Genomic DNA, 13,042 nt, shown 5'->3' with positions numbered 1-13,042 from the left:
CGTGCAGGAAAGTACCGGGAGACGAGGTCACAGATGTATGGAGGAGACAAGTTGTGGATGGCTTTGTATGTCATGGTTAGGGTTTTGTAATGGAGTCTCTGGGCAATTGGGAGCCAGTGAAGGGATTGACAGAGGGGAGAAGCTGGGGAATAGCGGGGGGACAGGTGGATTAGCCGGGCAGCAGAGTTTAGAATAGATTGGAGGGGTGCGAGAGTGTTTGAGGGGAGGCCGCAGAGCATGAGGTTGCAGTAGTCAAGGCGAGAGATGATGAGGGCATGGACTAGGGTTTTTGCAGATTCTTGGGTGAGGAATGAACGGATGCGTGAAATATTTTTGAGTTGAAGTCGGCAGGAAGTGGAAAGGGTTTGGATATGTGGTTTGAAGGAGAGATCAGCATCAAGGATTACTCCGAGGCAGCGAGCTTGTGGGACTGGGGAGAGTGGGCAGTCATTTACTGTAATTGATAGGTTCGTAGGGGGGGTCACGTGAGATGGGGGAAAGATGATGAATTCTGTTTTGTCCATGTTGAGTTTCAGATATCTAGTGGAGAAGAAGGATGAAATAGTGGACAGACATTGAGGGATTCTGGTTAGTAGGGAGGTGATATCTGGTCCAGAGATGTAGATCTGTGTGTCATCAGCATAAAGATGATACTGAAAGCCATGAGATTCTATGAGCTGTCCCAGGCCAAAGGTGTAAATAGAGAACAGCAGGGGCCCTAGGACTGAACCTTGTGGGACTCCGACAGATAGGGGGCGAGGTGAGGAGGTGGTGTGTGAGTGGGAGACGCTGAATGTCCGGTCTGTTAGGTATGATGAGATCCAGGAGAGGGCCAAGTCTGTGATGCCGAGGGATGAGAGGGTCTGTAATAATAGGGAATGGTCCACTGTGTCAAAGGCAGCCGACAGGTCCAGGAGGAGGAGGACAGAGTAGTGTCGCTTGCTCTTGGCAGTTAAGAGGTCATTGGTGACCTTAGTAAGGGCAGTTTCAGTGGAGTGGTGTGACCGGAAGCCAGATTGTAAGCGGTCGAAGAGGGAGCAAGAAGAGAGATGGGAGGACAGTTCAAGGTAGACGTGTTGTTCCAGTAGCTTGGAGGCGTATGGGAGAAGTGATATAGGGCGATAGCTAGATGCAGAGGATGGGTCAAGAGAGGGCTTTTTGAGGATAGGTGTGATGGAGGCATGTTTAAAGCTTGAGGGGAAAACACCAGTTGTTAGTGATAGGTTGAAGAGATGGGTTAGGGTTGGGATGAAGACTGTGGTGAGGTTTGGGATGAAGTGGGATGGGATCGGGTCGAGTGCACAGGTGGTGAGATGTGATCTTGAGAGTAGAGTGGAGAGTCGATCTTCTGTAATGGTGGAGAAGTTGGTTTTGAAGGTGGAGGGCTGGGAAGTCAGGAGGAAGGGCTCTGGGGGTTGTTGACCAAAACTGTCCCTGATGTTATCAATTTTCTGCTTGAAAAATGAGGCAAAGTCTTCAGCTGAGATGAGTGGGGAGGGAGGAGGTGCTGGGGGGCGGAGGAGAGAATTGAAGGTGTTGAATAACTGTTTAGGGTTGTGAGACAGGGAGGATATGAGAGATGAGAAGTAGGTTTGTTTAGCTGTGGCGAGTGTGGTCTTGAAAGTAGTGAGGGACTGTTTGAATGCGATGAAATGCTCGTTGGAGTGGGATCTTTTCCATCTGCGCTCAGCAGCCCTGGAAGCTCGCCTCAGCTCTTTGGTCAGGCTGGTGTGCCAGGGCTGTCTGTTGATTTTGCGAGTTTTGGTATGTGTAAGTGGGGCAGCGGATTCCAAAGCTACAGCTATTGTGGTGTTATATAGAGCGGCAGCGTCATCCGCATTGTGTAAGGAACTTATATCTGTAAAAGGGAGGAGGGATTCGGAGAATGAGTGTAGGTCAAGGTGTTTAAGATTCCTGCGAGGGTGTGAAAGTTTGTGGGGTGGGGATTGTAGACATGGAGTGAAGAGGGAAGAGAATGTGAGCAGGTTGTGGTCAGAGAGAGGAAGAGGTGAGTTAGAGAGGTTAGATAGGGAGCAGAGGCGGGTGAAGATGAGGTCCAGTGTGTGGCCATCTTTGTGGGTGGCTGTAGAAGACCATTGAGTGAGGCCGAAGGAGGAAGTGAGAGATAGAAGTTTAGTGGCAGCTGAGAGGGAAGTGTCAATGGGGATGTTGAAGTCGCCCATGATGATAGTAGGGATGTCCGCGGAAAGGAAATGAAGTAACCAGGTGGTGAAGTGGTCAAAGAAGGTGGTGGCTGGCCCTGGGGGGCGGTAGATGACAGCCAGTTGGAGGTTGGAGGGGGAGTAGATGCGCACAGAGTGCACCTCAAAGGAAGGGAGGGTAACAGAGGGTGGCAGTGGGATTGGGGTGAAGGAGCAGGTATCTGACAGGAGAAAACCAACTCCTCCACCATGTTTGCTGCTGGGGCGGGGGGTGTGAGAAAGGTGGAAGCCGCCATACGAAAGTGCAGCAGGAGAGGCTGTGTCAGAAGGGGTGAGCCAGGTTTCGGTGATGGCGAGGAAGGAGAGTTTGGTAGTAACAAAAAGATCATGGATGTAGGAAAGCTTGTTGCAGACAGAGCGAGCGTTCCACAGAGCTCCTGCTAGTGGGACTGGGGAAGCGGGGGCTGGGTGAATGGGTATAAGGTTGGAGAGGTTACGGAAGGTTGTGATAGAGCGTGGATGGGAGGTAGAAATGACTGTGGGAATGTGGTGAGGAGGACCAGGATTTGGAGAGATATCACCAGCAGTGAGAAGGAGCAGAGAAAGTGTTAGCAGGTGGGAGCAGGAGAGGGCATGAGGGGGCTGTCTGTGTTTGGAGACAGAGGATTGTATGTTAAGGAACAGTTTTGAGGCGGAGGTGAGGTGGATGGGGAGGATTGAAGAAGAGATGAACAGTTCCTTACTAGGAGTAGGGATTAGGGGAATTAGCAGAAAGTGAAGGATTATTGGGGTGAAAGTGAAAACAAACAGAAACATTGTTTACAGTGACTGTGTCCAGTTACCTTCAGTTCCAATTCTGGTTTTAATTCTTAAATTAATCTTCACACTTCTAGCACACACTTATAGCAATCACAATGCAGACTGAAGTCTATGCAGACTTGTACTCTGCAATATATGTACAACTAAGTGCAGTCAGGTGTGAAGCAGAGAGGAGTGGTCTCTGCTCATCTTGGCCAGACAATTAAGAGTGGACCAGATGTATATGATCAAGCCAGAGTAAACAAGGTCATAAATAACACTGGGGTAAGCTGGGGTTAGCTGAAAGACATACCATGTGAATGCTAGGTGCAGAGGCAAGTCTATGTGCAAAGCTGGGTGACGCACTGTGTGTCCTTCATAGACAGACAGCAGGAGAGCAGGAGAGCTGGGTGGATGGACATACCATGTGAATGCTAGGTGCAGAGGCAAGTCTATGTGCAAAGCTGGGTGACGCACTGTGTGTCCTTCATAGACAGACAGCAGGAGAGCAGGAGAGCTGGGTGGATGGACATACCATGTGAATGCTAGGTGCAGAGGCAAGTCTATGTGCAAAGCTGGGTGACGCACTGTGTGTCCTTCATAGACAGACAGCAGGAGAGCAGGAGAGCTGGGTGGATGGACATACCATGTGAATGCTAGGTGCAGAGGCAAGTCTATGTGCAAAGCTGGGTGACGCACTGTGTGTCCTTCATAGACAGACAGCAGGAGAGCAGGAGAGCTGGGTGGATGGACATACCATGTGAATGCTAGGTGCAGAGGCAAGTCTATGTGCAAAGCTGGGTGACGCACTGTGTGTCCTTCATAGACAGACAGCAGGAGAGCAGGAGAGCTGGGTGGATGGACATACCATGTGAATGCTAGGTGCAGAGGCAAGTCTATGTGCAAAGCTGGGTGACGCACTGTGTGTCCTTCATAGACAGACAGCAGGAGAGCAGGAGAGCTGGGTGGATGGACATACCATGTGAATGCTAGGTGCAGAGGCAAGTCTATGTGCAAAGCTGGGTGACGCACTGTGTGTCCTTCATAGACAGACAGCAGGAGAGCAGGAGAAATTATCACCTATTCACTGGAAAAGTGAAAATTAATAAATCTGTCTGGGGCCCGCCGCTAGGATCACCTACCCATCACTAGGCCAGGTGACTTGTGAGCCCCGTTCTCCCCTGGGTGCAAGACCATGGCTGGGTCACATATGCACCCTTGTTCTCCATTCTATGTGTGGACACAAGTCCCTGTACCAGAGATCTAAAAATGATCCCCTATGCAATGTATACTGTAGGTGATCATGTATGTAGATAGCTGCATCATATCTTCATGCTGATCTGGGCTAGATGAAAAATGAAGCCAAGGAGAACAACTGCAAACAGAAAAGTCAAAACTCTGATTCCATGGGTTTAATTGCTATTGATGTGCGCTCTGATGGGCCGCTACGGTATTCACCTGTGCGGTATATGGCGGTAATATTTATTTGCATCATTTACAGTATATTTAAAGTTTTGCTATATATAGTTATAAGGTTGCAAATTATTTTCTGGAGACATGCCTATGGGCAAATGATTTTGTCTGGTGCTACATTGTGTTTCCCATTACGCAGCATGCGTCTGCAGCCCCCGGAAGGTAAAACAGTGACCCTTGAAAATCAAATTAGAGATCAGCTAGTTTATTCATTGTGAGAATTGATAAGATGTACACCATGAACATCCTTCAGACCCCAGGAATAAAATGCATATACCGCGTTATGCTCATTCTATGATGTATTACGGTATTTTTTTATTACAGATGAGGATTTTTTTTTTGAGACTGTAAATTGAAAATTGCAAGTCTTTTGTATGATTGTCGCTAGCTGTTACACAATCCTATTGAAGCGAATCCTCATGGGGAATATGTCACAGAATGAGCTGTGCGAGCCGACGTGATGCGGCAATTATTACAGCCAGCGTTGCTATGGACACAAGTGGAATCCGGTCCCTGGTGAGAAGTCGGATGGAAACAGGTGTTAAAAATACAAAACACTGACAAATACAGAAATAAAGATAGAAAAATAGAACCGCACTAATGACATCCAATAGTCTGTGAATTTGAAATAGTGTGATAAATTATGTATATTTCAATATAAATATTTAACTGCTCTACCATACTGCACCAACGGTTTTCATTTCTGATACAATGACATTGCTAAGGTTGCAAAAATGCTGCACATGTGAAATCAGCAATGCAACTTAAACCCATATGCGTTCTCCTTTCCGCCTGATCCATAATAACGACACTATCTCATTCTCCACGGTGTCCACTTAGGAAGCATTCAGTAGCTGGCTCCTGTAGGGGATAATCCGCTGATCGGAGCACTTTCCAGCCTGCTGACTAGCTATGATTGCATATCTATTTATTGTATTCAGCAAGAAAACAGCTGGAGAAATGAGCCTCACCAGCAATTTACCGCCACCAGAGTTCTCACGTTGAATTCTTCTTTAATCTCTGGTAAAATATTTTATTTTAAAAGGACAAGGTTTTTCCATCACCTAAATAAACAGGTTGTCCAAGAATATAAAAAGACTATGCCCCCCCTCTCCCTCCCAGCACCACTCAAATCCATAGTTGTCTCTGATATAGCAGTCATTTACACTTAAAGAAGCATCAAAGATTTCATCCTCTTAATATATTGCAGTCATATTATATAGCATTGTGTACTTACAATTGTTCATTTTGCCTTTCTACCCAGCCAATTCTTCTGTTTTCCATTAGGTCTATGACATCACTGATTAAAAACTGACTAGCTGAGCCCTTTTAAGCTCTATGTAGAAACAGGAGGTCAATTTCCCTTGTATGAGTCATAAGTCACTGCAAAAGTCCCTGGCGGGGATCGGGCAGTTGGGTCAGGAGTTGAAAAGGGGAATGGGGGAATGATTTCTACAGGGAAAAGAGACTTCCTGTGTCTACATAGAGCCATGAAAGGAGAACAATTAGCTGAGTAAAAAGGCAAAATGAGCAATTGTAAGTACACAGCACTATATAATATGATGACTGCAACATATTAAGAGGATAAACACTCTGACGGGAGGAGGAGGGCTTCTTTAATAGAGCAGAGCTGTAATAGCAGACACAGCCAATAGGTAAACTTGGTGCTCTTTCCACAAACAAAGCAGACCCCTAATTTCTCTTTCTTTTTACCATCCCTACAACACTTATTAGGCCAATGTACAACAGGGCACACATCATGTTTTTGATTTTTGCTTAGGCTGATCTTTTCATTGGTGGAAAAACTCCTGATGAACCTTCCACTACTTATCGCAGGGTTCTATGAGCTTGACAGAGGCCAAAAGGAGAAGTTCTGGCCTCTGTTAGGTTTATAGATCCCAATGACAATTAGCAGAATGCACATCGGTGACTTTATACATCAATATACAACAGAGGTATAGACTGGAATAGTAGACTATGCTATTCCATACAGTAGAATCCACAGGGTATTTAGATCTTTAGGGCGGCACGGTGGCTCAGTGGTTAGCCACCAAGGACAACATCTGCAAGGAGTTTGTATGTTCTTCCCGTGTTTGCGTGGGTTTCCTCCCACATTCCAAAGACATACTGATAGGGAATTTAGATTGTGAGCCCCATTGGGGACAGTGATGATAATGTGTGCAAACTGTAAAGCGCTGCGGAATATGTTAGCGCTATATAAAAATAAAGATTATTATTATTATTTAAGCCTATGGGTGACAGATGCTTCTGTGGTGGAGGCCACCAAAGGGATACTGGAATTTAAATTTTGTCAAACAGACGCTATCAACGTGATGAGAACAGGGACTTGTCATGCACAGTGTAGGAAAGACTAAGTGCAACACGAAGGGATGAGAGAAAGGGAGCCCAACAATAGGGAAGGGGAAAGTGGGGACCCTTAGGCAGATCTAAAGTCACCCTGTCTGCCCTAAACGTCCCTATATAGGTTCTGCACCTATCACTGAACAAGAACTTAATCCCGGCCTGACCCTGGTAATAAGCTGTGCTAAGAGAAGGATGGTCAATACCCACTACAACTAAATACAGCTGGGATAGACAAACAAGGGGAATACTTATCTTGAGAAGATGCTGAGAGGTAACACATACATCCTCCCCCAGCACCAAAGAGGAAGATAGCTGACTGCTATAGCTCCAAGCTCAACAGGGGAAAATGGAAATATCACCGGCGATTCCCAGAAGTAGACAGGAAGTCTATAAACACACAGTCCAGGTGTGTCAATTAGAGCTGGGGGAAGGTTGCCACTGGGTCCAAGAGTCACAACTAGGAACTAGGAAGGCATCTGCAGAGCCAACCGCAGAGACCTTCTGCAGCTAGATGCTGTGCGACTGTCTGCAGTCTCTGAAACACCCGTGACAGGACTACTCTGTCTACAGACTTATTCTGCAGTCTATTACAGGAAACAGATTTAAGTAAACCTTATGGCAACTATTCTTGCCGTCACTAAGAAATAAACAAGAATTTAAGTGCTTCACATGTAGACATATATATACACATGTACACACACACTACACACATCAGAAGTGAAATCAATGTTATATATATTTTGCCTTTGTGATAATGATAATTTTATATGTGGCAATTGGATCGTTCTCATACGTCTCATCATTTGCATCCCCACTTTTAGGATACTTATAAGCCTCGTCTCTAGTGATGAGCGAGTATACTCGTTGCTCGGGTTTTTCCGAGCATGCTGGGGGGGGTCTCCGAGTATTTTGGCGTGCTCAGACATTTAGTTTTCGTTGTCTCAGCTGCATGATTTGCGGCTGCTGGACAGGCTGAATACATATGAGGAATGCCTGTTTGTTAGGGAATTCCCACATGTATTCAGGCTGTCTAGCAGCCGCCAATCATGCAGCTGAGACGACAAAAACTAAATCGCCGAGCACGCCAAAATACTTGTCTCCAATCTGCCTGGAATTTCCACAAAGCAATCCATGAACGCCAACTTTGATGAAAATTGGTATAATCCCAGCCTACTCTGGTCCCTGCTTCATAGGTCATTTGCAAAGAAAATGTGACAGTGGGAGGGTATGGTCCTACACTCTCTATAGCAATGTGCCCGGAGAACACAGCTAATGGGACCATGTATTAATCTTCAGGTATTTCTCTATAATTATTATTGTACCTTGTGTAGAATTTTTATCCAACAAATAGTTTATAGATGCTATTACCTCTCATGCTCTTCAGTGAGTCGCTGATAATCTGACGATAGCATTTCACGCTCCTTGTTCTCCTGGAACATTTTTCCCTGCTCCTCTTTTAAAGCTTTTTCCAGGTCTTCTAAATGAACTTTTTGTTTTAGCAACTGATTGTATCTGGAAGACAGTGACATATTACACGTTACATGCTCGGATTGGTGTGTGCAATATTTTGTGACACTGAACACTTAACTGTAGTCATATGAGGTTTCTCTAAGGTAGAAAGAAAACCTCTCGGGATGGTTACTGCTTGTTCAGCTTCATTTCCAAGCAAATACAGTAGTTCCAGTTCACCTTCTGGAAATCTCACAATGCAATACTTGACTGCAACTTCATGCTCAGTCCCATCAGACTAGCATTTAACCAAATCACGGAGTATATACTAAAGAATGAGCTAATGCTCAGAAGCGAAGGTCATACTATATGCTTAGATAGTAGTTCGGATAAGGTGTTATCTGAGCATGCTCAGGTGTTAAACGGGTGACTTCAGCGGGCTCGAATAATATGTTCGAGACCCCACGGCTGCATGTCTCAAGACTGTTTGACAGCCGCAACACATGTAGCCGTTACCCGTTTGTTAGACAATCCCTGCATGTGTTACAGCTGTCGAACAGTCTCGAGACATGCAGCAGCGGGGTCTCGAACATATTATTCGAGCATGCTGAAGTCACCCCTTTAGCACCAGAGTATGCTCAGATAACACCTTAGCCGAGCATGTTCACTCTTCACTATTAGTCAAAAGTTTTGTTTTTATATAACTCCTTGATGATGTCAATGATAAGAAATAACAGTATGATCATAGATATAGTGTGACCAAACTGCTGGGGAACTATATACTAGATACACAATCTTAATAGAAAATATATAATTACTGTATAAAAAAATTTTTTTTTAAACTGAATGTCCCTTTTTTTTTTTACCATATGTCATATTAGAAGGTGCAAAATTCCCACTAAGATCCTAATCTTACTGCATACAAGTGTTGTATTCAATGTATACATAGTATGCAAGAGGCTCCCTCTAGTGGTGGTTAAAGGAAGTCAGAATTACATATCGTAACCTAGTATTTGAGATTTGATTGTTATAATGAAATACATAATATAAAAGGATAATCAATGCAGAACTTTCAATTTAAATCTTTAAAAAATGATGTTTGGGGGTGGAGATTCACTAGAAACTTGTAAAGCAGAAATTGAATATACTATTTTATTAACCCCTTAACCCCCAAGGGTGGTTTGCACGTTCATGACCGGGCCAATTTTTGCAATTCTGACCACTGTCCCTTTATGAGGTAATAACTCTGAAACGCTTCCATGGATCCCGGTGATTCTGACACTGTTTTCTCGTGGCATCTTGTACTTCATGTTAGCGGTAAAATTTCATTCAAATACCTTGCGTTTATTTGTGAAAAAAACGGAAATTTGGTGAAATTTTTGAAAATTTCGCAATTTTCCAACTTTGAATTTTTATGCCATTAAATCTCAGAGATATGGCACACAAAAAACTTAATAAATAACATTTCCCACATATGTTTACTTTACATCAGCACAATTTTGGAACAAACATTTTTTTTGTTAGTAAGTTGTAAGGGTTAAAAGTTGACCAGCGATTTCTCATTTTTGCAACACCATTTTATTTTTACTGACCACATCACATTTGAAGTCACTTTGAGGGGTCTATATGATAGAAAATACCCAAAAGTGACACCATTCTAAAAACTGCACCCCTCAAGGTGCTCAAAACCATTTTTGAATGTTTATAAAAAAATGAACATTTAACTTTTTTTCACAAAAAAATTACTTCAGGTCCAATTTTTTTTATTTTACCAAGGGTAACAGGAGAAATTGGACTGCAAAAGTTATTGTGCAATTTCTCCTGAGTACGACGATACCTGATATGTGGGGGGGGGACCACTGTTTCGGCGCATGGCAGAGCTCAGAAGGGAAAGAGCACCATTTGACTTTTTCAATGCAAAATTGGCTGGAATTCAGATCGGATGCCATGTCACGATTGGAGAACCCCTGATGTACCTATACAGTGGAAACCCCCCACAAGTAGCCCCATTTTGGAAACTTGACCCACCAAGGAACTTATCTAGATATGTGGTGAGAACTTTGAACCCACAAGGGCTTCACAGAAGTTTATAACGTACAGCCGTACAATTAAAAAATCATATTTTTTCCACAAAAATGATCTTTTCACCCCCAATTTTTATTTTCTCAAGGGTAACAGGACCCTAAAATTATTGTGCAATTTGTTCTGAGTATGCTGATACCCCATATGTGGGTGTAAACGACTATTTGGGCGCATGGCAGAGCTCGGAAGGGAAGCAGCGCCATTTACATTTTTGGCTGGAATTGAGATCGGACACCATGTCGCGATTGGAAAACCCCTGATGTACCAAAACAGTGGAAACCCCCCACAAATGACACCATTTTGGAAACTAGACCCCCCAAGGAACTTATCTAGAAGTGTGGTGAGCACTTTGAACCCCCAAGGGCTTCACAGAAGTTTATAATGCCTGGGCGTGGTTTTTCCACAAACATGATCTTTTAGTCCCCAATTTTTTTTATTTTCCCAATGGTAACAGGAGAAATTGGACCCCAAAAGTTGTTGTCCAATTTGTCCTAAGTACGCTGATACTCCATATGTGGGAGAAAACTATTGTATGGGCACATGTCAGGGCTCGGAAGGGAAGTAGTGACGATTTGGAATGCAGACTTTGATGGAATGGTCTGCGGGTGTCATGTTGCCTTTGGATAGCCCCTGAAGTACCTAAACAGTGGAAACCCCCCCACAAGGGACCCCATTTTGGAAACTAGACCCTCTAAGGAACTTATCTAGATGTGTGGTGAGCACTTTGAACCCTCCAGTGCTTCACAGAAGTTTATAACGCCCGGGCATGAAAATAAAAAAATCATATTTTTTTTCCACAAAAATATATTTTTGCCCCCAATTTTTTATTTTACCAAGGGTAACATGAGAAATTAGACCCCAAAAGTTGTTTTGCAATTTGTCCTGAGTAGGCTGATACACCATATGTGGGGGTAAAACACGGTTTGGGCACATGGCAGAGCTTGGAAGGGAAGGAGCACCATTTGACTTTTTCAACGCAGAATTGGCTGGAATTGAGATCAGACGCCATGTTGCGTTTGGAGAGCACCTGATGTGCCCAAACAGTGGAAACCCCCCAATTCTAACTCCAACCCTAACTCTAATCTCAGCCCTATCCCTAACCCTAGCCCTAACCCTAATGGGAAAATGGAAATAAATACATTTTCTTTTAATTTTATTATTTTTCCCTAACTAAGGGGGTGATAATGGGGGGTTTGTTTTACTATTTATGGTGGGTTTTTATTTTTGGCAGCTGTCATACGCTAAAAGACGCTTTTTATTGTAAAAATAGTTTTTGCATCACCATGTTTTGAGAGCTATAATTTTTCCATATTTTGACCCACAGAGTCATGTGAGGTCTTATTTTTTGCGGGACGAGTTGACATTTTTATTGGCACCATGTTCGGGCACGTGACATTTTTGATCGCTTTTTATTCCGATTTTTTTTGGACGCAGAATGAACAAAAACCAGCATTTGAAGAATTTCTTTTGGGGGGTGCGTTTACACCATTCCGCGTGCGGTAAAATTGATAAAGCGGTTTTATTCTTCGGGTCAGTACGATTACAGCGATACCTCATTTATGTCTTTTTTTATGTTTTGGCGCTTTTATGCACTGAAAACAATTTTATATAGAAAATAATTATTTTTGCATCGCTTTATTGTGCGAGCTATAACTTTTTTATTATTTCCCTGATGATGCTGTGTGGCGGCTCGTTTTTTGTGGGACAAGTTGACGTTTTCAGCGGTACCATGGATATTTATAGCCGTCTTTTTGATCACACGTTATTGCACTTTTTGTTCGGCGGTATGATAATAAAGCATTATTTTTTGCTTTGTTCTTTATTTTTATTTTTTAAGGGGTTCACTAAAGGGGTTAACTAATGGGACAGTTTTATAGGACAGGTCTTACGGACACGGCGATAACAAATGTGTACTTTTATTGCTTTTGTTTTTTTTATTTCCAAAAAATGAATTTATTAGGGAATATTTTTTTTTTTTAAATTTATTTAGCGATTTTTTAAAAATTATTTTTACATTTTTTTTTTTCTTTAACTTTATTACATTGTCCCAGGGGGACATCACTGTCATGTGACAGATCGCTGATCTTTCACATCACAGATCGCTGTGACAGATCAGCGATCTGTCACAGGCAGTGCAGAAGGCTTCCTCGTGCCTGCGCTTTACAGGCATGAGGAAGCCGGCTCCCTGCAGGCCCTCGAAGGTCCCCGCTGCCATTTTGGATGCAGGGAAGGAGGCCTCTGGAGCAACGCTGCTCTGGGGGGCTCAGGGAAGCACGGAGGGAGCCCCCTCCCTGCCGATGCTTCCCTAAACCCTCGGTACACTGTGATCGTGTTTGATCGCAGTGTGCCAAGGGTTAACTGACACATAGTGCCGGGTGTCAGCTGTGATAATCAGCTGACACCCGGCCGCGATCAGCGCCGCTGATCGCTATGACGTACTATCCCATCCCTGGCAATTAAGTCCCAGGGCACATGGACGGGATAGTACGTCATATGGCAGAAAGGGGTTAAAAGGGTTCCAGGCTTAGAAATTTTAAAATTACAACAAATGTAATAAGATCAAAAACACACCATACTGACCACTTCTGTCCCCCAGCTAACCAGCAGAAACTTCCATAGTGTTCCCAACCTTAGTGTTCAGCACTTAATCACCGCAATAAATCAGTGGTGTCCGTGTTCACATGCTGTGCAACTGGAATCACAGCTCCCCTTGC

At 43.8% G+C, this 13,042-nt stretch overlaps 1 protein-coding gene across 8 annotated transcripts in view; it reads right to left on the bottom strand.

Annotated features, from left to right (window-relative positions):
* CCDC88A (coiled-coil domain containing 88A) overlaps positions 1-13,042 on the bottom strand; it is a 276,380-nt gene that overhangs the window by 36,297 nt on the left and 227,041 nt on the right. For all 8 annotated transcript variants that reach the window (XM_073553887.1, XM_073553894.1, XM_073553893.1 and 5 more), the window contains one exon: positions 8,166-8,309. In XM_073553887.1, coding sequence (XP_073409988.1) covers positions 8,166-8,309 — 144 coding nt within the window. The remainder of the gene's footprint in view (positions 1-8,165; positions 8,310-13,042) is intronic.

The sequence above is a fragment of the Dendrobates tinctorius genome, unplaced genomic scaffold (assembly GCF_039654945.1).
Source record: "Dendrobates tinctorius isolate UK_male_01 unplaced genomic scaffold, ASM3965494v1 ptg000203l, whole genome shotgun sequence".
NCBI lineage: Eukaryota > Metazoa > Chordata > Amphibia > Anura > Dendrobatidae > Dendrobates > Dendrobates tinctorius.
Note: the sequence above shows the minus strand (reverse complement) of the source record. Positions and strands in the feature narration are given on the sequence as shown.